The 21,084-nt window shown below is 46.1% G+C and overlaps 6 protein-coding genes across 12 annotated transcripts in view; 3 read left to right on the top strand and 3 right to left on the bottom strand.

The window, feature by feature from the left end:
- LOC6730656 (ets DNA-binding protein pokkuri) overlaps positions 1-1,997 on the top strand; it is a 34,005-nt gene extending 32,008 nt beyond the window's left edge. Inside the window, exon 4 of the mRNA XM_016179185.3 lies at positions 43-1,997. Coding sequence (XP_016023094.1) covers positions 43-283 — 241 coding nt within the window. The 3' untranslated portion in view covers positions 284-1,997. The remainder of the gene's footprint in view (positions 1-42) is intronic.
- On the bottom strand, positions 1,681-2,993 carry LOC27206539. 2 transcript variants are annotated; one of them, XM_016179414.3, is made up of 2 exons: positions 2,744-2,993; positions 1,681-2,679 (listed from the first exon to the last, which is right to left on the bottom strand). In XM_016179414.3, the coding sequence occupies exon 2, from the start codon at positions 2,670-2,672 to the stop codon at positions 2,199-2,201; it is 474 nt and encodes a 157-aa protein (XP_016023092.1). In that variant the 5' UTR covers positions 2,673-2,679; positions 2,744-2,993; the 3' UTR covers positions 1,681-2,198. The 2 variants fall into 2 exon arrangements, with proteins under 2 accessions (XP_016023092.1, XP_016023091.1); XM_016179413.3 differs by having other exon boundaries at positions 1,681-2,693; positions 2,744-2,992.
- A 53-nt stretch (positions 2,994-3,046) lies between these two features.
- LOC6730654 (putative apoptosis-inducing factor 1, mitochondrial) lies at positions 3,047-6,713 on the bottom strand. Of its 2 annotated transcripts, none has more exons than XM_016179412.3 (7): positions 6,304-6,713; positions 5,985-6,217; positions 5,498-5,779; positions 5,337-5,439; positions 4,887-5,136; positions 4,010-4,824; positions 3,047-3,947 (listed from the first exon to the last, which is right to left on the bottom strand). In XM_016179412.3, exons 1-7 carry the CDS (start codon positions 6,413-6,415, stop codon positions 3,523-3,525), a joined length of 2,220 nt encoding a protein of 739 aa, XP_016023090.1. In that variant the 5' UTR covers positions 6,416-6,713; the 3' UTR covers positions 3,047-3,522. The 2 variants fall into 2 exon arrangements, with proteins under 2 accessions (XP_016023090.1, XP_002077825.1); XM_002077789.4 differs by having other exon boundaries at positions 6,180-6,217.
- A 182-nt stretch (positions 6,714-6,895) lies between these two features.
- LOC6730653 (tubulin-specific chaperone D) lies at positions 6,896-10,944 on the bottom strand. The gene is made up of 5 exons (XM_002077788.4): positions 9,868-10,944; positions 8,677-9,810; positions 8,197-8,616; positions 7,663-8,129; positions 6,896-7,610 (listed from the first exon to the last, which is right to left on the bottom strand). The coding sequence occupies exons 1-5, from the start codon at positions 10,808-10,810 to the stop codon at positions 7,005-7,007; spliced, it is 3,570 nt and encodes a 1,189-aa protein (XP_002077824.1). The 5' UTR covers positions 10,811-10,944; the 3' UTR covers positions 6,896-7,004.
- Positions 10,945-11,155: 211 nt separating this feature from the next.
- On the top strand, positions 11,156-12,862 carry LOC6730652. Of its 2 annotated transcripts, none has more exons than XM_002077787.4 (2): positions 11,156-11,580; positions 11,653-12,862. In XM_002077787.4, the coding sequence occupies exons 1-2, from the start codon at positions 11,442-11,444 to the stop codon at positions 12,564-12,566; spliced, it is 1,053 nt and encodes a 350-aa protein (XP_002077823.1). In that variant the 5' UTR covers positions 11,156-11,441; the 3' UTR covers positions 12,567-12,862. The 2 variants fall into 2 exon arrangements, with proteins under 2 accessions (XP_002077823.1, XP_039150844.1); XM_039294910.2 differs by having other exon boundaries at positions 11,452-11,591.
- Positions 12,863-13,269: 407 nt separating this feature from the next.
- Positions 13,270-21,069, top strand: LOC6730651 (THO complex subunit 2). 4 transcript variants are annotated; one of them, XM_016179187.2, is made up of 15 exons: positions 13,271-13,671; positions 13,851-14,019; positions 14,110-14,357; positions 14,423-14,556; positions 14,619-15,019; positions 15,077-15,826; positions 15,888-16,277; positions 16,336-16,683; positions 16,746-17,339; positions 17,398-18,076; positions 18,153-18,737; positions 18,792-18,835; positions 20,266-20,440; positions 20,498-20,541; positions 20,627-21,069. In XM_016179187.2, exons 1-15 carry the CDS (start codon positions 13,439-13,441, stop codon positions 20,750-20,752), a joined length of 4,920 nt encoding a protein of 1,639 aa, XP_016023089.1. In that variant the 5' UTR covers positions 13,271-13,438; the 3' UTR covers positions 20,753-21,069. The 4 variants fall into 4 exon arrangements, 2 of the variants coding, with proteins under 2 accessions (XP_016023089.1, XP_016023088.1); XM_016179186.2 differs by having other exon boundaries at positions 18,789-18,835; XR_006541965.1 differs by lacking the exons at positions 20,498-20,541; positions 20,627-21,069 and having other exon boundaries at positions 13,270-13,671; positions 18,792-20,080; positions 20,266-20,441.
- The last annotated feature ends 15 nt before the right edge of the window (positions 21,070-21,084 follow it).

Here is a 21,084-nt window from a genome sequence, read left to right as displayed (position 1 = left end):
GCAATTTAAAATCATAAAGCTAATCAAGCGTTCGCCCTGCAGACTCATTCGCAACGCTGACGGCCTGACGACCATCAAGTTAATACGATACAACGAACACCAGATAGCCGCTTCGCCAGCGGGGCAGTCCCCCAAGCACGATGAACAGCAGGCAGGCGCCTCCAATGCCAGCAGCTCGCCCAGGCCCATGGATCAGGCCAGTGAACAGGCACAGCCAGTGCCGATGGAAAGCGATTGCAATGGCGGCGAGTCGGAGGACTCCTTCCGACACATGCAGCAGTAGGAGGAGAAGTGTCCTGAGACAATCACCGCTTTACTTCCATCTTCCACTCCCTCCTGAACACACACAACATTACCTGAGCTAAATAATGTGGGACCAGCACAACAAGCGCACAGACACATAGACAGACACTCTGCTGGATAAAATTCTGGATGCCTTTTGGTTAGGATGGGTCGCTTAGAATGCAATCGAAACGGAAAACTCATTATTGAAGAATGTGTAGAAATTTCATTTCGAAATTTAAGAGAAATTAAGAAAACCACCTTGTATTTCTTTCATGCACGAAACTTGATATTCAATATTCAATTTCTTGATCAAAGGTTCTTCTAATCATTGCTGCTTTATATTTTCTTTTCGGATGTCAAACGACCTGTCCGACTTTCTGTACATAGAAATCACATCTGCATAAGCCAACACACAATCATACATACATACATTTATTTTATACATCATGCGTATTTATTAAGCTAAGCTAAGCAAGAGCAGAGTGCATGTAATTTCGTTGTTGTAAGTAGATTTCTTGAGCCGGCGCAGCGCAGCCTTCGATTATGTGCCAATTTCTACATTTATCAAACAAAAACAAAAATATGCCTAACCATAATCAATCGTATAAGTAAGTAATGAGTAGCGAATAAGGAGTATAAATTAGCCAGTAGCTTAGACCGTAAGTGTTGCCACCTTTGAGCTTTACAAATGTTGCCTCAACAATGGTTTCAAATTTATGAAAACGAAAAAAAAGAACAAAAAACCAACAAACATTGTTAAAATCTAAAGAATGAAAGTGAAGGAAATATGAAATTTGAATTGTTGTCGAAATTGTTAATTAATATACAAATCAGCATAGAAAGAGTTTTTGTATACAACAAGACAAATTGATTTCTTGTGATAACAACAGAATTATCTTTGATTCACATTGGCTGAAGGCTAACGCAACCAGAGCAGCTCCAAAAAGCCAACCTGCAACAGTTTGGCGATCCTTCGTGCGAGGATGGGGCTGCTCTCGTTTCAGGATCAGCCTGGAAAAAGAGCTTTCAAAATTCAATTTCAATTGAGCCCCTAGCCCTAGATACACTGCAACAAGAAACACGGATAGAAAAACATTGGCTTCCATTTTAATATAGCAATGATGATAAACACACACGCATATATGTATACACATTAGTTTTCTACTGCTCTTACTTTTATTTTTATTATTTTTACGCTAGTTTAAGTGGCTGCAATCGATCGGCAGCCCAGCAGCAGTAGCAGCAAATGAAGGTGTTCATTTAAGCATTAACAACTTTAGTTTGTAAAACGCTTACGATCTTACCACCACACTTTCACTCCCACCACCAGCCACCACCCTCCCACCACCCACAACGCACTCACCCGCTAAAAACACAATGAAACAATAGAAAATGTACATTTGAAGCACTTTATTAATTACATTAAACGGAATGAACAGAGTTAGAAGATATCATCGATGCACGTTCATACATTTAGCCTGTAGTGCAACTGTAATTATTAATTATTGTGTAGATCTACGCTAAAGATAATTTTCTATTTGTTTTTCGTACGCCTTAAGTTTAAACACCGCCAATAGCTAATAATTAGCACTCTAGTGTCGCCACAATACCTGTTCTTCCATTGAAAACGTTATCTTTCGATCAATACATAATTTATATATGTATAAAAAAGGAAACAAATTTATATGCAATAAATAAATTGAAAACTGAAATCCAAGATCCCAAGGATCGATCGCCTTCATCTTTCTTGCGACTGTAATATACTGGGTTACAATTATTTAAGGATTTCGTTTCTATATCTTCTGCAATCGTGCAATTCACTGTGGCGTTTTGGGCGAAGATTTCTAAAATCTTGATTTGTGTAAAATTAGAAATGTAGAATTGGTTTCAGGATACATAGTTAAACTTTTTTTTTAGATAAACTCCTGATTGTCGAGAAACTCGCGAATCATATTTCTGCAGGACTTAAGCAAGGCCCTGTTGCAGTTGCGCTCCTTACTGGGAAGTGGAGTCCTCGTCTTGGCCTTGACTATCGACTTGTTGCTCACTGAAGTGTCGGATTTCGCCGGAGTCAGGGATCTGCGGAGGATGTGCGATGGTATGGATCGCTTCTTCAGCGGCTGGCTGGCGACTGGCGGACGAACAGTCTGATCCTTTGGCGTCGTGTTGTCAGCAACTGCCGGCGGTGGAGTCGGGGAACAGGACTCTGTGTAGGATATAATGTTGTTGCACACTTGTCGATCGTATTGGTAGCGGAGCAACAAGAGAGCAGCAGCCGCCTCCAGTTCCAGAGCGCTGTGGTTGGACACGGACACGTCGGCTGCGTCGGAATCTCTCACTGGCGAGGGAGTCGCCTGTTTGCGTTTGTTCAACATGCGGTACTTCATGATTAGACTGTCGAGAAGGAACTGATGTCCTGCTTGTCTCAGCACAAAGTTTATATATCCCAAGGATTTACCTGTTTATGGGCCGCCAGCCTCGCGCTCTACCTACCAATTGGTCGGTAATCCGAATGGCCCTAATAAGTAACCACCTTTGGCACCAGTCAGGTAGGATCCTAGTTCAGCGAAAGTAATATTTCGCGAACTTTATTGATCCTCGCTATATTCAGCTAATCCTGCTAACCCTAAACCAGGTGCTCGTCTTTTATAAAGCAGATGGCTTGGCCAAATTCTGGGAAAATTCCAAAAAATATGTACATTTAAATCTGTGCCGTTGTGAGACAACTCGGACAATAAACAAATGGGCTACATGATTGAAGTCAAGTTCCAAGTTCCTATGCTTTATTTAAATAAGAATCAAGACAAAAAATCTTAGGATTAGTTAAATTATGTGTGCCTCAGGATCAAGAAGCGGATGAATAATTTGAACAGTTTAGTTGGTACGGTGAATTTTTTGTCAACAACTTTTTGGTGCTTTGTTTATTACGCGAGTTACATACAATCCAACAGAGATCCGCTTGTCTACGACTTTTCAATATTTACATGCAGATATGCACTTTGCTGCTACATAACCGAATCAATGTAGTTGACTACAAAATAAGGTTTATTCCAAAAATAATAAAACTAAAATTTCTGCTGCATTGCGTCATTGCGGTTCGTATCTAGTTGCAGTTGCAAATGTACACAGTAAACACATTTAAAGGCATTCGGGTTGGATCGTTTCTGTTCGGTGCGTGCTGATAAGCATATCAGGGTAGCCAGATCTTCTCCATGGTCTCTCGGGACTCGCAGTTCTCTACGCGTGAATCTCGAACAGTTTGGCCACCTCATTGAGGTCATCGTACTTCTTATTCTGATTGATTATTGTCCTAGCTAAGCCTATCCGATTGAAGAGGTTCCACAGCAGGATGCCGACGATCTTGTCGTTCTTCAAGTAGAATATTACACCCTTGCCATAGTTGCCCGCCTCATCGGGATCACAGGTAACGCCATCTTGGCTAGCCCCGGCATCGGATTTCGACGACTGGCTGGAACTCGTACTGGTCTCCGGCACGTCGGAATCACTAGACTCAGACAGTTGGTCGACGCGCGTGGCGGATTCCGAGGGTAGGGCGAACACACCAACGGTGGGTAGCGAGGAATCCACCAAGCCAATACCCTCGTATCCGATCTCTGGACCTAGGTCGGACCAAAACATGCTCTGATGTTGATAAGGTTTCTCTGCAAAAGAAACGGCGAAAATTACGCTTGAGCAGTTATTAACTATAAGCTCAGTAACTTACTTGCTCCCGTCATGTTCTCGCCGGCCAGCCGACCAGAGACCACCGAGTGATCATGGTGCTCCACCCGTCGCCTGCCCAGCAGAGGATCGAAGAAGCAGGACGCATCACCGGCCACGTACAGGTTCCGCCTGGCCTCAAGCTCTGCATTGACCACAAAACCGCCGAGACTCCTGTCCACCTCTAGCCTGCTGGGTCCAGCAAGATCCGTGTTTGGCGTGCAGCCCACGCAGACCACCACCACGTCCGACATCAAAGTCATACCATTGTTTAACTCCAATTTCAGATTGGATTCATCGCGAACTGCCGAGCGAATGCTGGCATTGGGGATAACGCAGACACCCTGGGCTTCCATCTTTGCCGTCGTCCAGCGACTCAAGTAGTTTGGAAGGACCTTTGACATGTTTGCATTTTCCTGGAACACCTGGTACACTTTGCCGCCATTGTTCTCTCTGGAATAGTGTGCCAGGGAGCAGGCCAGTTCACTACCGATGAATCCATTACCAACAATTGTGATTGAACGCTTTTCCGCCGCCAATTTGCGGAGGCGATCAAAGTCATCGGGTGTGCGATAGACCATTACTTTTTCGAGCACGCTGGGCGGAGCATCACGGAGCATGGGCAGGTTTTTGGGGGCACAGCCGGTGGCAATTAGGCATTCGTCGTAGGTTATCTCGTAACCGTCGTTCAATGTCACTATGCGTTTTTGAGCGTCCACCTTCTTCACAGAGAAACCTTGAGCGACGGCAATCCCTCCATTTGCATTATCATCCAGATCCTCGGGGTCAATGAAAAACTCATCCGGCTCAAAGAACAAGCTGTGAGCAGGAAGGGAATAATTAAATGGGTTTCAATTATAGGAATAGTTATTTAGACCTACCTTCTCTCGGATCCCGTCCATTGCTTGAATCGATAGTCCTTGATGGGATCCTCGTTGGGATTAGGCGTATACCACAGTTCCTTGGACAGCGGGGGACGCATGTAGGGCTTGCGGAACTCGTTGCTAATCATCAAAACCTTGGCTGTTGCATCGTTAGACTTGATGGCTCGGAAAGCAGAGAAGGCAGCGGTTCCGCCGCCGATAATCAGGTACGGCACATGCTTGGGAAGGTCCTCAGAACTGGGTGGACCTGCGGATAGAGACAAAGTGATAAGTTACCTCGGCCTATCATAAAAATGTTTGTAATTATTATCCAATCATGATGATTTTGAGGTATGTATTAGATAATGCTTATCTGAATGCGAACTGCAAATTGTGTTTAATCTAGAAAGTTCTTTCGTAAAGACCATCCTACCAATTCAAATAATCTCTGGTTTTTGCTTTACTTACTCGTGGCTAGTCCAGCAACTAATCTACGTTTTCGTTCCTCCTCCTCCGCCTCGGCTTTTTTGGCTTCACTGTCATCCGTATTCCGAGTCATAAACCAAGCGAGCTATATAACAGCAAAGTAATTAGATAATATCTCCTTTAGATATCAGATCGAAACATACCAATCCTCCGGCTAATAAGGCAGCCAGGGCACCCAAGAGGCACTTAAGCCGTAGGTCCTTCATCCGACACTCGCACTCCTCGTCTCCACCATCACCGCCACCGAGAGCAGTGCCATCCTCGTTGCAGGGCTGGCAGGTGGTCTCCTTTCGTTTGCGCTTGAATTCCTCGCAGGGACTAGTCGCTTTGCAGGAATCCAGGACGGGTTGGCTGGTGCTGAGCTTTGCACTGTCCGACTTTAGCACATCCTTAGCACTGCACACGGACTTGACGTCAGCAAATCCCTGGAAATTGATTATATTGTTAAATATTTGCTAAGCAACTCTGCAACTCTATAATGGGAATGCAAACTGGTTTCTGATTAGTAACCCAGCTATGTTTTCGCTAGTTATCAATTTCACAAGGCTTGTAGGAAGTTGCGATACCCTAGTTTGCATCCCCGAACTTATCCAGCTAAAATGGTTGGTGAATGTGATGAACGACGGGTACCACTTTAAAGAGTGGCTCCGATTGGGAATGGGCTTGATACTGGGCATTGGCGTAGACGGGAACGCCGGCTGCCTCCACCGCCGTCTCGTACTCTTCAACGGGCGGCGTGGTCGAGGGCTTGGTGACGCAGACTTGATGATTTGGATATTTGTTTGCTTGCAATTTGGTGCGCGCCTCAAGGGTGCGTTTCTTTACCATTTGATAGAGGCTGCTGTGGGCGGGCCGAAGAGGAGCTGAAATCGGCGTAAATGCTAGTTAGTTATCGACAAAAACATGAAAACACGGATCTGTTTGGCCAGTCAGCCATAACCTCACTTACCATATGCCGGCGGCGAGCGTTGCGGCACCGGACCCAAAAGCCTTCTGTTGGCCAGGATGTACGCCTGCCGGATGAACCTCTGCGTCAGACATCGGACCCCCCAAATACTCATCGTGATTTACACTGGCTGCGGAACAGGTGACACCACAATCCACAATTGTGTAACGTAACGTTGTGCGGCGAAAGAAACGTGTGTTTTGCGAGTTCGTGTTTTATTTACAAAAAAACCAATTTCTATGACAAATTTCTCCGTGTGAAGTCCGGCGGTGTTTAATTGATCTCGACTCCTTTATCCCTTCTTGCTTTTGGGTAGTCCGCGTTTAATTTATATTTATTTTTCATTCCCTCGCCTGTCTTGTTTTTTTCTGTCTCTGTCGCAGTGTGACCGTCGCAATGAAATGGGAAACGGCCTAGCGCCTTTTCAAAAATATTTGGCTTGGAAATAGCTATACGTGCATTTTTCAAATGTTTATTTTTATCGAAAATTATTCGTTTGTTTCTATAATGTTGAACAATATTTAATATATTTTGAGCCAGTGTTTTGCCAGCTCTTTGTTTTGAAAACGAAAAATATTGAAAAACATGTTTCTCATGGAGTTAAAATGAATATGTGCTTCCAAAATATTAAAAATTCTTAAGAATACCACTTATGTTGTCAGTACAATTGTGCATTAATATATATTAAATACATGTGGGAACATTCATTTATCAGCACTCGCTTGTTGCAACGCGGCTGCTGCAGCTGCTCCACTTACGGGAGGCTTGATGTTCATTAGTTGGCACAACTGGTTCCGCAGCGGACGTACCTCCACCAGCGGCTGGGTCCAGTCGGTTTCCGAGAGCAGTGTTAGGATCTCATCCATATTCTCCTCGGGCACTTCGGTGACATCGCCATGCAGAGCCAACGCTTCGTACAATTTCGTAGCAGCGGTTTTGCGAACGTGGACGTGCTGCAGTCCAAGAAATACTGAGAGCTTGGAGAGGATGCGTTTGGACAGGCGAGGAACCTGGAGCAATTGGCAAAAAGCACTGATGCTGGTCGCGGTCTTGTACAGCTTCTTGTAGCCCTTAACCTCCAGGTTGAGCAGCCTAAATATATCCTCTGCAAAGAGATTTGCTTCATCGTGTAGAACAGATTCCACAGTTCCGGAGCCAATGAGTATATCCAGGAAACTGAGCAGAGGATAGGTCACGCGCTCGTTTAGCAGGTGCTCCTCGAAGATCTGGACCACTTCGGAGCAGAGACGCGGAACAGTCTCAGGATTGGAACGCAAGAAGTGGAATAAGGCACTGGAGGCATACTTGATCTGCAGGAAGAATATATTAGAGATTGACGAAGAGGTAGTCTATACAACTTACAAGAGATTCAGTCAGTTGACCAATGCTGGCACTCAGACCCAAAAGGACTCGTTTAGAGTAATCCGGCAGAGAGAGCAGCTCGCAGAACAGCGGGAATGTATGATCGGCAAATAACCAAAGCACGGATTCCGCATCCGCGGGAAATATTTCCAAGAGTTTTGAGTGCTCCCGTATGTGGGGGATCCTCGGCTGATGATGGATCAGTTGGCAGCAAAGGCGACCTCCTAGTCCACGAGTGCGATCGATCTTCTCCACCGCCTGTTGCATAAAGCCCACGACAATCTCATGCACTTGCTCTGGGGCAAGGAGATCAGGCGGACACGTAGTGATGATTTCGTATAGCGATGACATGGCCGCCTCCCTCACCCACGCTCCGATGTCACCACGGTTGTCCAGGGTGTACTCTTGCAGAGCTTTTAACAGGCATTCGATAACCTTGTTAAAGTTTTTCGGTTCAGCAAATGAGTCTGAAAAAGTAATTGTATACTAAGATTTCTTTACATTCTTAGCACACAACTAAGATCTTTGACTCACCAATTCCCCCTGCATATCCCACGGTCTTCACCAACTTGGTCAAGGCCAGCACGCTCTGTGTCCGTGCCTCGCTCCACCTGTATGCCTGGATGTTCTCGCGGTCACCCATTTCACCCACCAGAACTGCTTGCAGTGGAGTTAGGGAGTGTTTCACCAGACTGTCTAATATAGCCTGCAGATGACAGCGGATCATAAAGGAGGGGAGCGCGCCCAGAGCAGCAATGTAGCCCATGCGAATGTGCTCCTCCAAATCGTTATCTGCTCCCGTTAGATAAGTGTTAATTATGGCTTCGTTTTCCTCGTGCCTGGAATCTGAGCAGTAATATGTGGCACAGAGTTCGCCGAACGCTTCCACCGCACCATCCCGAATACCGTTTGATTTGGTGATCAGACAGGAATCGATGACTTTCTGCCAGGAAACTGAAAAGAATAAACGCATTTAATAATAATCTTGCTATACTTTAGAGACTAATTTCCTACCCAAGCACTCCGGCGTAGCCTGCAACTTGGCCTGACTGCAGTTCTTTATGTAGTTGCTCGTGCAGGATTTCATCAGGTCGCCGCTCATTCCGCGATAGAAGTTTTTGTTTAGGAACGTTGTTATTAGTTCATTGAGCTCCACAACCCTTTGGTTGGACAGGTAAACCACTTGGGAATCACTCTTTTCCTCCAGTTTCCGTAGGCTTAGAGTTATTTCTCCCATGGCCAAGACACAACCATGCCGGCAGTTAATATCGATGGTGTCAGTTTTGGCCAGCAGTTGCGGCAGCACCACAGCGGCCATGTACTCGGGCTCCCAAAGGGATAATTTATGCAGGGCTTTGGCTGTAAGCTCCCTGATAGCCAAATCCCAATGGCTTACCTTATGCTGAACTAGATGGTTAATCAATGGTTCCCTGTACACCTCAAACTGTGCAATGTAGTCACTGATGTTTAGGTAAGAATTCTGCCGGATGCCCACGGAATAGAAGTCCGTCGTGGTGGAGATTTCGATTCCGAAGGGAAAGTTGCCCAGGCGTCCCACACTTTCCTGAAAAGCTGCCGAGGCAGCCCGCCTGCAGTTCACCTCGCGATCAAACACGGCAACGGTCAGCAGGCCAGATGAGATTTTGTGCACAAAGGGCTTCACATCATCTGGATTGTAAGCCCTGGCAAATGCCCAGCACATGTAGCAGGCTGAGTCTCGGATGTGCTGCCCCACCGACATGTAGCCCTTCATCTCGTCGTAGAAGAGCGCCTGCATGAGGAGGGGTACTAGCTCCTCCAATCGATGCGGCAGCAGCAATCCCCTTTTTGCCAGTTCTGCCAAAGCCAGGCATGCACCATGCCAAGCCTCGTGGGGTTCCAGCGGGTTGAGTATATCAATCACTGACCCTATAACCTCATCGGCCAGCTCCTTGGGAAGGCGATTGGTGACTCTGCCTAATCCTTTGGCGGCACTCCAGCGTATATCGTTTCCTCCGCTTCGCAGTGCCTGGAGAAGCTCCTCAATCACCTCTTCTATGGCATCGGGAACCACTATTTCCTCGCCTTCCTCCATTGATGACTCCAAAACAGCTGGTTCACCTCCTGACGCACTTGTCTGGTTTAGATTAGTGGCCAGTGAACGAGTGCCTAAGAAAACACTGGTTTATTATGGTTTAATGTGTGAATTACAAGCCCCAGGCTTACCTCTTTTATACCGCCAGCTGGCAATGCGTGGCTTCAAATGAACCAATCCAATTCTCTGGATGATTTTTACATAGTTCTTGTACTTGAGAAAGTCGTTGTCATCCTTGTACTGACAGGAAGTGATCCACTGAAGAAGCTTGTCCGCGTAGGGCAGAAGATCCTCTCGCTTTCCGTGCTTTAAAATGGCAGCCACTGCAGCCAGCTGGCCGAACTTGACGTTCATCGTGTCCGCTTGGTGCTGCTCCATGATCCAGTCCAGGAAGCGCTCCAGATATAGATCCTTGATGTCACTGCGAATGAAATACTTGGCGGCCAGGAAAGCAGCCATGCTGCTGCATGTGTCGTTGGAGGACACATAAAGCTGGATGAGCTCGAAGATGCGATCCATCTTGGTGTTCTTCGACTGGACATGGTTCACAGGACTGCAATTGGTGGTGGGAGCAGTTGTGGAGGTGTCATAGGCATCTAGTCTCGACATGTGAAAGGGATTTAGGACCAGGATAGACATCCACAGGAGCAGTATATAGCGCGTTTCCCACTGTTCGTACTCCTTGGGATTCTGCTGACCCAGCAAATCCAGAACAAACTCCAGATCGCTCAGTTCGTGTGGCATAAACTTTACCAGTACCTTATAGGTGCGCACTTTGCAGATGATGTAGAGATACTTGAAGGCTGCATGGAGCTCTCCTGTGTCTAGATCTGGCTTCCGAATCTTGTAGAGCAGTTTGCCGAGCAACTCCTCCAGATGTGGATCCAAGAGGTGGGGCTGCTCCTGATATCTAGACAAAACCTGGGCGTACTGCTCGAACTCCCTCTCAAAGGTGGTAGCGGCAATGGATTTAATGTTGTCGATCATCTCCAGCACCTGCTGCAGTTCGGTGAAGTGCTCCAGCGTGTTTGCGGGCAGGTCCTCATCCTTGCACTCCTCCACAGAATTCGACATGGCAGCTTGACGATTTTATCGAGTTTTAAACCCACAGCCGGCAACAAAATCAATTCGTTTGTGAATCATTTGTTTTGCTGCCAGGGTTGCAACCCCAATGAAAGCATGCTGGTATGACACCACTGACTAACTCGTCTCAGTTCTTTCTTACTGTTTTCAAACTTAAATTCTTTATTTATTGTTAATCCGAAAATTAACATTTTTTTTAAATCCAATGCAGGTATTTTTAGGATTGTGCTCCTTAAACGCTTGTAATAAATCGTTGTGCGAAATATATTCATCTAGTGTCATAGTGCCTTTGGTGTGGCCGTTTTGCTTGCACCTGGTAATACCGTTAAGCAGCTGTTTGGCCAGAGCTGTCAAGCGCAGTTAATGTTTTATTTGTAGTGGCAATCGAAACTGCGAGATTTAGCAAGAGCGAAATTTTGTATATTCCACCAAAACGCAGCAAAGCAAGCCAAAATTTCGGATATTAAAAGTGTTACCGTCGAATCGAAACCGCTCACACATTCGTCGAGTTTGCTGTGAGCGCGGTGATTGCTGCGAAGATCGCGTTAAAAATTCGGGATCCGCAAGTTCATTGCATTGCATTGCATTTGTGGACAAACAGCAATTTCTGGTCCACTACGCCATGAAATCAGATAACTACCGTCTCATACAGGAGGTGTCCAAGCGGCGGTGTCTGTGGGACACAAACATGTCCATTTCGTACCGCAACCAGGACGCAGCTCTCCAGTGGGCGAGTGTCGCGCAGATAATGCAGCAGGATGGTGAGTGGCGGGTAAACGAGGCGGGTTTTGTATGCCTAGGAAACCTATAAATAACACCTGGCCATTTTGCAGTCTCGCTGTGCAAGAAACGTTTCAAGGGAATGCGAGATAGCTACCGGGCAGAGGTGCGAAAGATACAGCAGAAACGCATCCAGATGTCCCACTGGCCGTACTTTCGCTCACTGGAGTTCATGCGCCAAATCTTCGATCCGGAGGGCCTGGTGCCCTTTCCACCACAGCCCTTCGTGATGGACGCCGAGCAGCAGGAAGCCTTCGAGTCCACCCGGCTGGTTGACTTCGCTATCGATTTGGATTTGGACAATGATGACTCTGTTGACTTTGAGATCATCGAGGACATATTCAAGCGGGAGCCGTCAGTGCCCCAGGACTCTGGCTCGGATAAAGGCTCGCTGATCAAGCCTTTGGATTCTTCATCCTCGGGCGCCCATCGCTCCGATCAGGATCTATCGCCCACATTGCCCATACACTTGCCGCGCCACCAACAATTCCTGCCACGTCCACACCCGCCCTCGAAGAGAGGACGTCGGAGGAAGACTTCGCCGTCGAACGATGCTCCCTTATTGAATGGATACGCCAGCCAGGCGTCAAAGTCTGCCACTGAAGCCGATCTAAAGAACGATTCGGACTTGAGTTTCTTAATGAGCATGATGCCGCACGTAAAGTCTCTGTCAGCCATTAGCAATCTTAAGTTTCGAATGGAGATGGCGCGCGTTCTGGTGGAACTCAGGGAGGAGGATCAGCAGATCCTCACAGGGGCGGGAACCGAAGACGTTCTAGATCGCGGCATGCCCAAACTAACTCCTGCCCCGAATTCCAGTTTTGCCACTCAGCTGGAGAAATCCCAGTACCATCTATCCAATTCCAGCTACCAAATTAGTAGCCGAAAAACACCAACTTCGTTTGACTATGTGGACAGTTCAATGGTTGAGTGCGATGTCAAGATAGAGAATGAGCCTCTGCTATGAAGACTTCATACCAAATTTTTACGATTTTACATTCACCAATAATTCTCTAAGGAGTGTTTCTTTCATATTGTTACAAGTCTTAAATGAAACCCTACTCATACCTGAGTAGTTGGTTGGCAAAATGCCTAGCATAAAACCATTATATGCTGAATTGCTTGAACAATATTAAGTTGTATTGTCCAATAGATAATTTAACCATTTTGACTCCGGGTATGCCATTCGCGGCCGGTTTTGAAGAAATGTTAACGAAATTGAATATACAAAAAAAATATCAGCTGATGCTGATTAAATTTTAAGATTTTGCTTATCATTGGGGGGGACGTCATCTGGAATGAATTTTAATGGATTTGAATACATTTAAGATTCTGTTTTCAAATAGACCCCTAGTACATATGCGCATACGATTTATAAAAAGGTCCAATGATTTTAGGGTGAGATAATCCTAAAATCGATTCGGTTTCAATTCCCGAGGTTCCACTACGATATGTCAACCATTGTTATTAACAAATAAAAAAAAAAACAACTTGGTCGAAAACAATCTGAGTTTAATTGTAGCGAAGAATGACGTCGTGTGCATAATATATTTATAATATATATATAATGTACAGTGTAAAACAATCCAAGATTATTTTCTATTTTATGTTCCTTGTCTAACGTTCCAGAAAAAAAGTAACTTGGCATTTGGCAGTCGGACGTTTTCGTTTCGGCGAACGGTATTTAGTTAGGTATTTAGTACGGTCACACTGGTGAAACTAACTAAAAAAAAGTGTGAAAATTTGTCAAATATTTCGACAAGTACAGCGGTCTAATCGATTTGGGAGCAGAATTCAGCCCCCGCAGCAAAGCTCCCGCGTGTTCCACCTGATCCGAGGATGCAGAGATCCACAGACCGGATGCGCCGGCTGAAGAAGCTGAAGAGCGTTACGGGAGCGCAGGATGGCGTTGGAGGCGGCGATGCGGCGGCAACGGCGACTGCGGATAATCGGACCTCCGAATCGTCGGACACGAACGGAGCAGCCGCCAGTAGCGGAGCCGGCGGCAAGAAGCCAGGCACACTCAATCCGGAGGTCTTCAAGCACTTGGACAAATCCGGACGCAGTGAATTGTACGTGTGTGGTACCACGCTCCGACACCGATGCAAGCGCAGCCAGAGATATACGCACACGCGCCCAAACACTCGCACTCGCAGTACAGTGGCTGTCGTCAGTTTGTGTCTTGCTGCTGGATCGACTGTTTGGACCGACTGTTCCTCGTTCCCTAGCTAAATTACACGTTTACTTCTAGCCTGAAGTACCTCAAGCAGCAGTTGCAGGATGCGGCGGATACGCCCGTCTACGACAAGAACGGCGTCTTCAAGCAGGGCATCTCCAATGCCATATACCAGCTTCTCTGGCAGACTCTCCGCTTCACCCACAAAAAGGACATAGTACTTCACCTGCTCCTGGAAGTCGTGGTGAGTTCAATTTGTTTTTATAGAGAAAGTTTTATAGGGCATTTACTTCTTAACAATTCTCGCTATATATAATGTTTTCCTATGTTGCAGGCCCTCCATGCGGACTTTCCCAGCCTTATAGTGGACGTGGTTAACATTCTGGACAGCGAAACCTCCCTTATAACCGATGGATTTCAGGAAGAACGACATGCCTTTGTGCAACTCGTTAAAGATCTTGAGAGGGTGGTCCCAGAAAGTCTTTTAAAAGAGCGTTTGGAAATCGATACGTTGCAGGAGGCGGGAATTGTCAAGAACAAGAGCTTTTACTCCAAGTTCATCAAGGTCAAAACCAAGCTATAGTACGTACATATAGTAAAAGCGATTTGAGGTTAATAAAATATGTAATCTCTACTTTCCCTTTAAGCTACAAGCAACGTCGATTTAATCTTTTCCGCGAGGAGAGCGAAGGGTTTGCCAAGCTTATCACAGAGCTAAACCAGGAGTTCGACGAGAACACCACCCCAGAGAGCATAATGGATATCATAAAATCCCTTATAGGTAAGATATTTTTGATAGCTGAGTTTTTTTTTTGACTGTGTTAATTGTTCAATGAACTGCAGGTTGCTTCAATCTGGATCCGAATCGGGTGCTGGACATTATTATCGAGTCCTTTGAAACTCGTCCGGATAGATGGAACTTGTTCATACCCCTGCTGCGCAGCTACATGCCCACTGGTGCCATTATTTGCGAGGTCCTCGGCTACAAGTTCTGCCACTTTAAGGACTCTCGCACTCCCCGCTCGTTATATCACGTGTGTGCTCTTTTGCTTAAGCACGGCGTCATTGCCCTGAACGATGTATACGTGTGGTTGACTCCAAACGATGGGAGCATCAAGGCGGACTGGGAGGAAGACCTAGCTGATGCCAGGGAAATGGTCCGCAAGCTGAACCTTATACAAACCAACAAGAAGGAAGACGAAAAGGATCCACCACCGCCGCCTTCGGTTAAGAAGTTCAATGAGGTAGACATAGTAAACATTTTGTGAGGGATTCTACTAACGATATCATTTCTTTCGCAGGAAAAATACAATGCAAACCAAAAGTTTGGCCTCTGCGAAGCTCTGCTTAAAGTTGGCGACTGGGAGAATGCGTACAAGATCATCCAGAAGCTTCCCGAGCAGGCGGTTGTATTGCAGGAACCCATTGCCCGTGCCATTGCCGATCTGATTCACCTGTCCGTGGAGAATATTTACTACAAAAAGTGTTTTAAGGCTCCCGCAGGACGAAGGCCGAGCCGCAATCGCCTGTATGACGATTCCAAGTTGGTGGCCAAGATGCAGGCAAAGGAATTCGGCGACTTAAGGAAGTACACCTGGCCGATGGCTAACGTGTTAGGACCTGCCATGCACTACGACACTGTGCTGATGTACAAGCTTATCCGTATTATGCGGAAACTAGTTGTCGATATGGGCGTGGACAGCCTCAATGGACCTCCGCCGAATTCGGAAGCAGAGCAGCACTACTATGACATTATGAGCTCGCTGGACGCCTGTATTCTACCCTCCCTTCTCTACCTGGACAACAACTGTTCCATGTCCGAAGAGATCTGGGCTGTGCTCAAATATTTCCCGTATCATTTTCGCTACAGTTTGTATGCGCGTTGGAAAAACGACAGCTATCAACTGCATCCCAATTTGATCAGGAGATGTGGATTGGCACAGCGGGATATCAAGGCGCTAATGAAGCGCGTGAGCAAGGAGAACGTCAAGCAGCTGGGACGACTGGTAGGAAAGTATAGCCATTGTGCGCCAGGACTGCTTTTCGACTATGTGAGTTTCATTTATATACTTTTCCAAATCGGTTTAGTTATTTCAATTACCATTTCAACAGATTCTCCTGCAAATTCAAATCTACGACAATCTAATTGGCCCGGTCTGCGACCTGCTCAAGTATCTTACTGCCTTATCCTTTGACTGTTTGGGATACTGCATCATCGAGTCGTTGACGTTAACAGGTCGTCTCAGGTTCAAGGATGACGGAACTTCGTTATCCTTGTGGCTGCAAAGTCTTGCCTCCTTCTGCGGCACCATATACAAGAAGTACAGCATTGAGCTAAGTGGGTTGCTTCAGTATGTGGCCAATCAGTTAAAGTCGCAGAAGAGCCTGGACTTACTGATTCTGAGGGAGATCGTGCATAAGATGGCAGGCGTGGAGTCCTGCGAGGAGATGACTAATGATCAGTTGCAAGCCATGTGTGGTGGTGAGCAGCTCAGGGGAGAGGTAATTATCTAAGTCACTGTCATATTGTTCTGTTAATTGAGTGTATTTGTCGCTATAGGCCGGCTACTTTAGTCAAGTGAGGAATACGAAAAAGTCATCTAATCGCCTGAAGGAGGCATTGGCCAATAACGATCTTGCCGTGGCCATTTGTCTTTTGATGGCTCAACAGAAACACTGCGTCATTTATCGTGAGACGGCGGCACACAGCCATTTGAAGTTGGTGGGAAATCTGTATGATCAGTGCCAGGACACGCTCGTCCAGTTTGGTACGTTCCTAGGCTCCACCTATTCTGTGGATGAGTACGTGGAGCGGTTGCCCTCGATTATAACCATGCTTCGAGAGTACCACATAAACACGGATGTTGCCTTCTTCTTGGCTAGGCCCATGTTCACTCATCAGATCAATGTAAGTCTGAGCAAACCATTGTGCGAAATATTATAAAAGGGTTAACCTAATACCTCTTACAGCAAAAATACGATCAATTGCGCAAGGATGACCCTAACGCCAAGAAGCTCACCACGACGCAAAAGCTTCAGAAGTATTTGGAAGCCACGCAGCTGATCATGAACCCTATTGTAGAGTCTGTTCGTCCACTGCACAGTTCGAAGGTGTGGGAGGACATTAGTCCGCAGTTCCTGGTTACTTTTTGGAGTCTGAGCATGTACGATCTGCACGTGCCGAACGAAAGCTATCAGAGGGAAATCGCCAAGCTGAAGCAGCTGGCCCAGCAAGCGGCAGAAGGCAAAGACTCTAACCAATCTAAGAACAAGAAGGAGCAGGAGCGCTACATTGCGCTAATGGAGAAGCTGAACGACGAGCGAAAGAAGCAGCATGAGCACGTTGACAAGATCTTGCAGCGGTTGCAGGAGCAAAAAGATAGTTGGTTCCTTCTACGATCTGCCAAGTCCGCAAAGAACGACACCATCACGCAGTTCCTGCAGCTCTGTCTCTTCCCGCGTTGCACCTTTACAGCTCTGGATGCGTTGTATTGCGCGAAGTTCGTGCACGCCATCCACAACCTCAAGACATCGAACTTCTCAACCTTGCTGTGCTACGATAGGGTAACAAGACTAAATACCTTTACCTAAACTCGATCTTACTCCTTCTTCTTGTCCTCAGATCTTTTGTGACATCACTTATTCGGTTACTTCGTGCACTGAGGGCGAGGCTACGCGGTACGGACGCTTTTTGTGCGCCATGCTCGAGACCGTGATGCGTTGGCATGCGGATCAGGCGGTGTTTAATAAGGAGTGCGCCAATTATCCTGGTTTTGTGACCAAGTTTCGTGTTAGCAATCAGTTCTCAGAGGCCAATGATCACGTTGGCTACGAAAACTATCGGCATGTGTGTCACAAGTGGCACTACAAGATTACCAAGGCGATTGTATTCTGTCTGGACTCCAAGGACTTTATGCAGATCAGAAACGCACTGATCATCCTAATGCGAATACTGCCTCACTATCCTGTTCTTGCCAAACTGGCGCAAATCATCGAGCGTAAGGTGGACAAGGTGCGCGAGGAGGAGAAGACAAAGCGACCGGATCTGTATGCCATTGCCTCCAGCTACATTGGACAACTAAAGCTGAAGACTCCCCACATGCTAAAGGAGAGTGTCTTTCATCAAATCGCCGAGCGGCCGAATAAGGACTCGCCGACCAATGTTGGCGCTCCCGCCGCAGCCACCAGATCCGATAAGTTGTCACCCACCTCTCCACAAGGAACCCGGGCTCCCAGCGGAGCTGCTCCTTTCTACAGCAGCGAACAAAAGTCGGGAATCAAAGAACCAGAGGCAAAAGCAGGTCGGTTGAAATATTAAATGAATGTAAAATCAATATATGTATAAGCTTACTAACAAAAATCTTGAACATGTTTTAGCCTCCACAACGCGCGAATCGAAGAGCCAAAGAGGCGAGGGCAATAATGTCACTTTGGTGTCCACAGCCACTTCAACGGCATCCAATAACGAACGCGAGAGCAAACAACGTGACCTGCCAGCGCCACGTGAGTCCCAATCCCGCAGCAAGGATGACCAGCAGGAGCAGGCAAACAACGGCAGTAATGGCAGCCGACAGAGCGAGAGTCGTAATAGGGATGTGGAACGAGACCGACAGGATCAGCACGACCAACGAAGCATTAGTAGCCATCGCAGTTCCAGAGACATTGTGCGGGTCAAGGAGCGCACAGAAGCCGAGCTGCATCAGAGGTCGCGGGAACGTTCACAACGTCTGGAGGAATTGGAAGCGCAGCAGCGGAAGCGGGAAAAGCCATCGCGACGCGGCGGCGAAGAGCGCATCCGACATGGTGATGGCGTCGAGACGGTGGACCTGGTGGGCAGCACCGACAATCGCCACTACGAGGAGTTCGAGGGGCGTATGAGGGATCTGAGCTCAGTGTCCAACGAGAGCAATGGTTCGATGCAGCATCGACAACGTAGCCATGAGAACATTGAATTTGAAAAGGGTACGAAGACCATCTAAATCTGAAGACTTTATTTCTAACCATTCATTTTAGTAGATTCAAAGCGTCGCAAATTGGAGTCGTCAACCAGCAGTTCAAAGGTTAGTAGCATAAGTTTGCAGACGTATGTCCGCTAAGACAACAACAGTATAAAACAACACTACGATGACGGTCAAATCTGGAGGGAACTAACTCAAAGTTCTGATTGATTATGCGAAACTTAAAACGTGTTTCAACACCAACGTCTGCTCAAATGCTCAAATACATCTCCAAAATCAACGAATCAATAACGCTCCTGCCAACCGAAACATAAAATCATTGTTAAAACTGAAACTTGATGCGGATGCGATGTATCTTGTGGGCATCTGTAATATTCCTGAGTTCTGAATGTTGAACATTCCGAGGTGTTAGTTTTTAGCTTAGTTTTAAGAGAAAAGTGAATCTTCGTTTCTCTAAATTTGTTAAATAATTGTAATAGTATAAGGGTAGTTGTGTAAATAAGCAATCGAAATGGAGTCCCGGGACCACAGAGACGACAATCGAACTTAAGAAGACGAATCTCGCAGGAATCGCGGAGGACAATATTTCAAAGCCATATGCTCGCGACGAAGGCCGAAAATTCTACAGCCAACGAAAAACGTATAACATTTAAAGGAAATATAAATCACCATAAAATCTACAAAAAAAAAAGAAAAACATCAAAACAAAAAAAAAAAAAACGGTTGCAATACATTACAACCAAAGTCTTCAATATATTGTAATACGAGATTCTGGACCGGTACTGAAAAGGACATCTCTTCGCTATCTTGTGATGATCAATCAGTACAAGCCAAAGTACTAATTGATAAAAAACCCCTGAATGGAACTCAAACCCAATCTTCTGGAGTCAAAATAGCATGCTTGCAAATAGGAAGTCTACAGTAAATGAGTGCTGTATTTACACTGGATCTAACAACTTAGTTCAAAAATCCATTTATACATTTCGAATCTTCAAAATCAATCACCTTCTCCGACTGCCAATGTGAAGATGTAGATCATCAAGCATTATGCAACTGGATACCAACTCACGATGTTAGCGTGGACAAAAAGCCATTTCAATTTCTACGTGGAACAGGCGTTACAAATTCGTATATCAACTTACTGTGGTAACGAGGACAAAAGCAATTCAATTACTCTGTGGAATATTTGCTTCTGAACAATTCTTCAACATCGACTTCGTAAAAGCCCCAATGCTCACGAGGATTCCTAGTGGATACCCGACTCAGCCGCTTCTCTGACTACCAACCTTCAGTTACCTGTGCAGCCCAGTTTAGTTGTTAATTCGTTGATAATGAGACTAGGCATGGGTAAGTAATGGGCGCGTGGTGGGGTCGGCGGACATATAAACCATATAGGACAGAGGACACGTAACAGACACAGTAGTAATATTTCGCTTTTCGTTGCAGTTTTAAGTAGACACACACCCTTTAACGCTTAGGTTAAGCAAGAGTCTTGACATGCTTTTACAACCATTAATCCCGTGCCGTTGCAGAAGGTGGAGGAACTGGTGGACAGCGTAAAGAAGGCGCGCGGCCTCAAGACCAAAGAGCGCAACAAGGACAAGCTGTCGGATGAGGAGCGAGACGCTCGCAAGGATCGCAAGCTGGGACGCAAGCGGGATCGCGTCGACGAGTCCAACAGCAACGAACACAAACGCCGGCGCGAAGGTGAGAGAAGAATCTTTTATCGAATAGTCAAGACATTCAAGAGCCAATGATTTTCAGGACAAAACGGTGAAGAAGAGCTGCGGGATAGAGAGCGCCATAGGGTGAGTGATATCCAGTAGTCGACAACATTCGCATGTTCTGGAATTGCGTACTGGAATTACAACTAATGTGGTTGCCAATCCGTAGGAGAAGTCACCGCGGGAGCGATCGCATGAAAAGTTCGATAGAGAACGAGGAGTAGCCAGCGGTTCGCGGACCGAGGAGCGGCAGTACATCAGCAAGTCCGCTCGGTCCTCCAGAGTAAACTATTGATTGCAATCCGGGCTTTTGCTCGCCCGTGCATTGTGAAGCGCATTTTGTTTAACTTTTAAAGAATTTGGATTGGCCTTTCCATCCATTCTAGCAAAGAACGAAACCACTTTTGAAATGTTTACAAGTTTTAGTGACTATTTTAAAACCGAGATCCAAACAATTACATTGTAAAAATTACTAAACTTTTGTGTTGTTTACTTAACGGGAACTGTAATAGCCATAATATTTGTATAAAAATCTCATTCCCCAAATAGATGTTCAGATTGTCTTTAAACCTAATAATAAATTGTTCATTTGCAACGAGATTAAGATGTAAACCCTTCGTGTTATTT

Source organism: Drosophila simulans, chromosome 2L (genome assembly GCF_016746395.2).
Source record: "Drosophila simulans strain w501 chromosome 2L, Prin_Dsim_3.1, whole genome shotgun sequence".
Classification (NCBI taxonomy): Eukaryota; Metazoa; Arthropoda; class Insecta; order Diptera; family Drosophilidae; genus Drosophila; species Drosophila simulans.
This window is presented reverse-complemented; position numbering and strand designations above follow the sequence as displayed.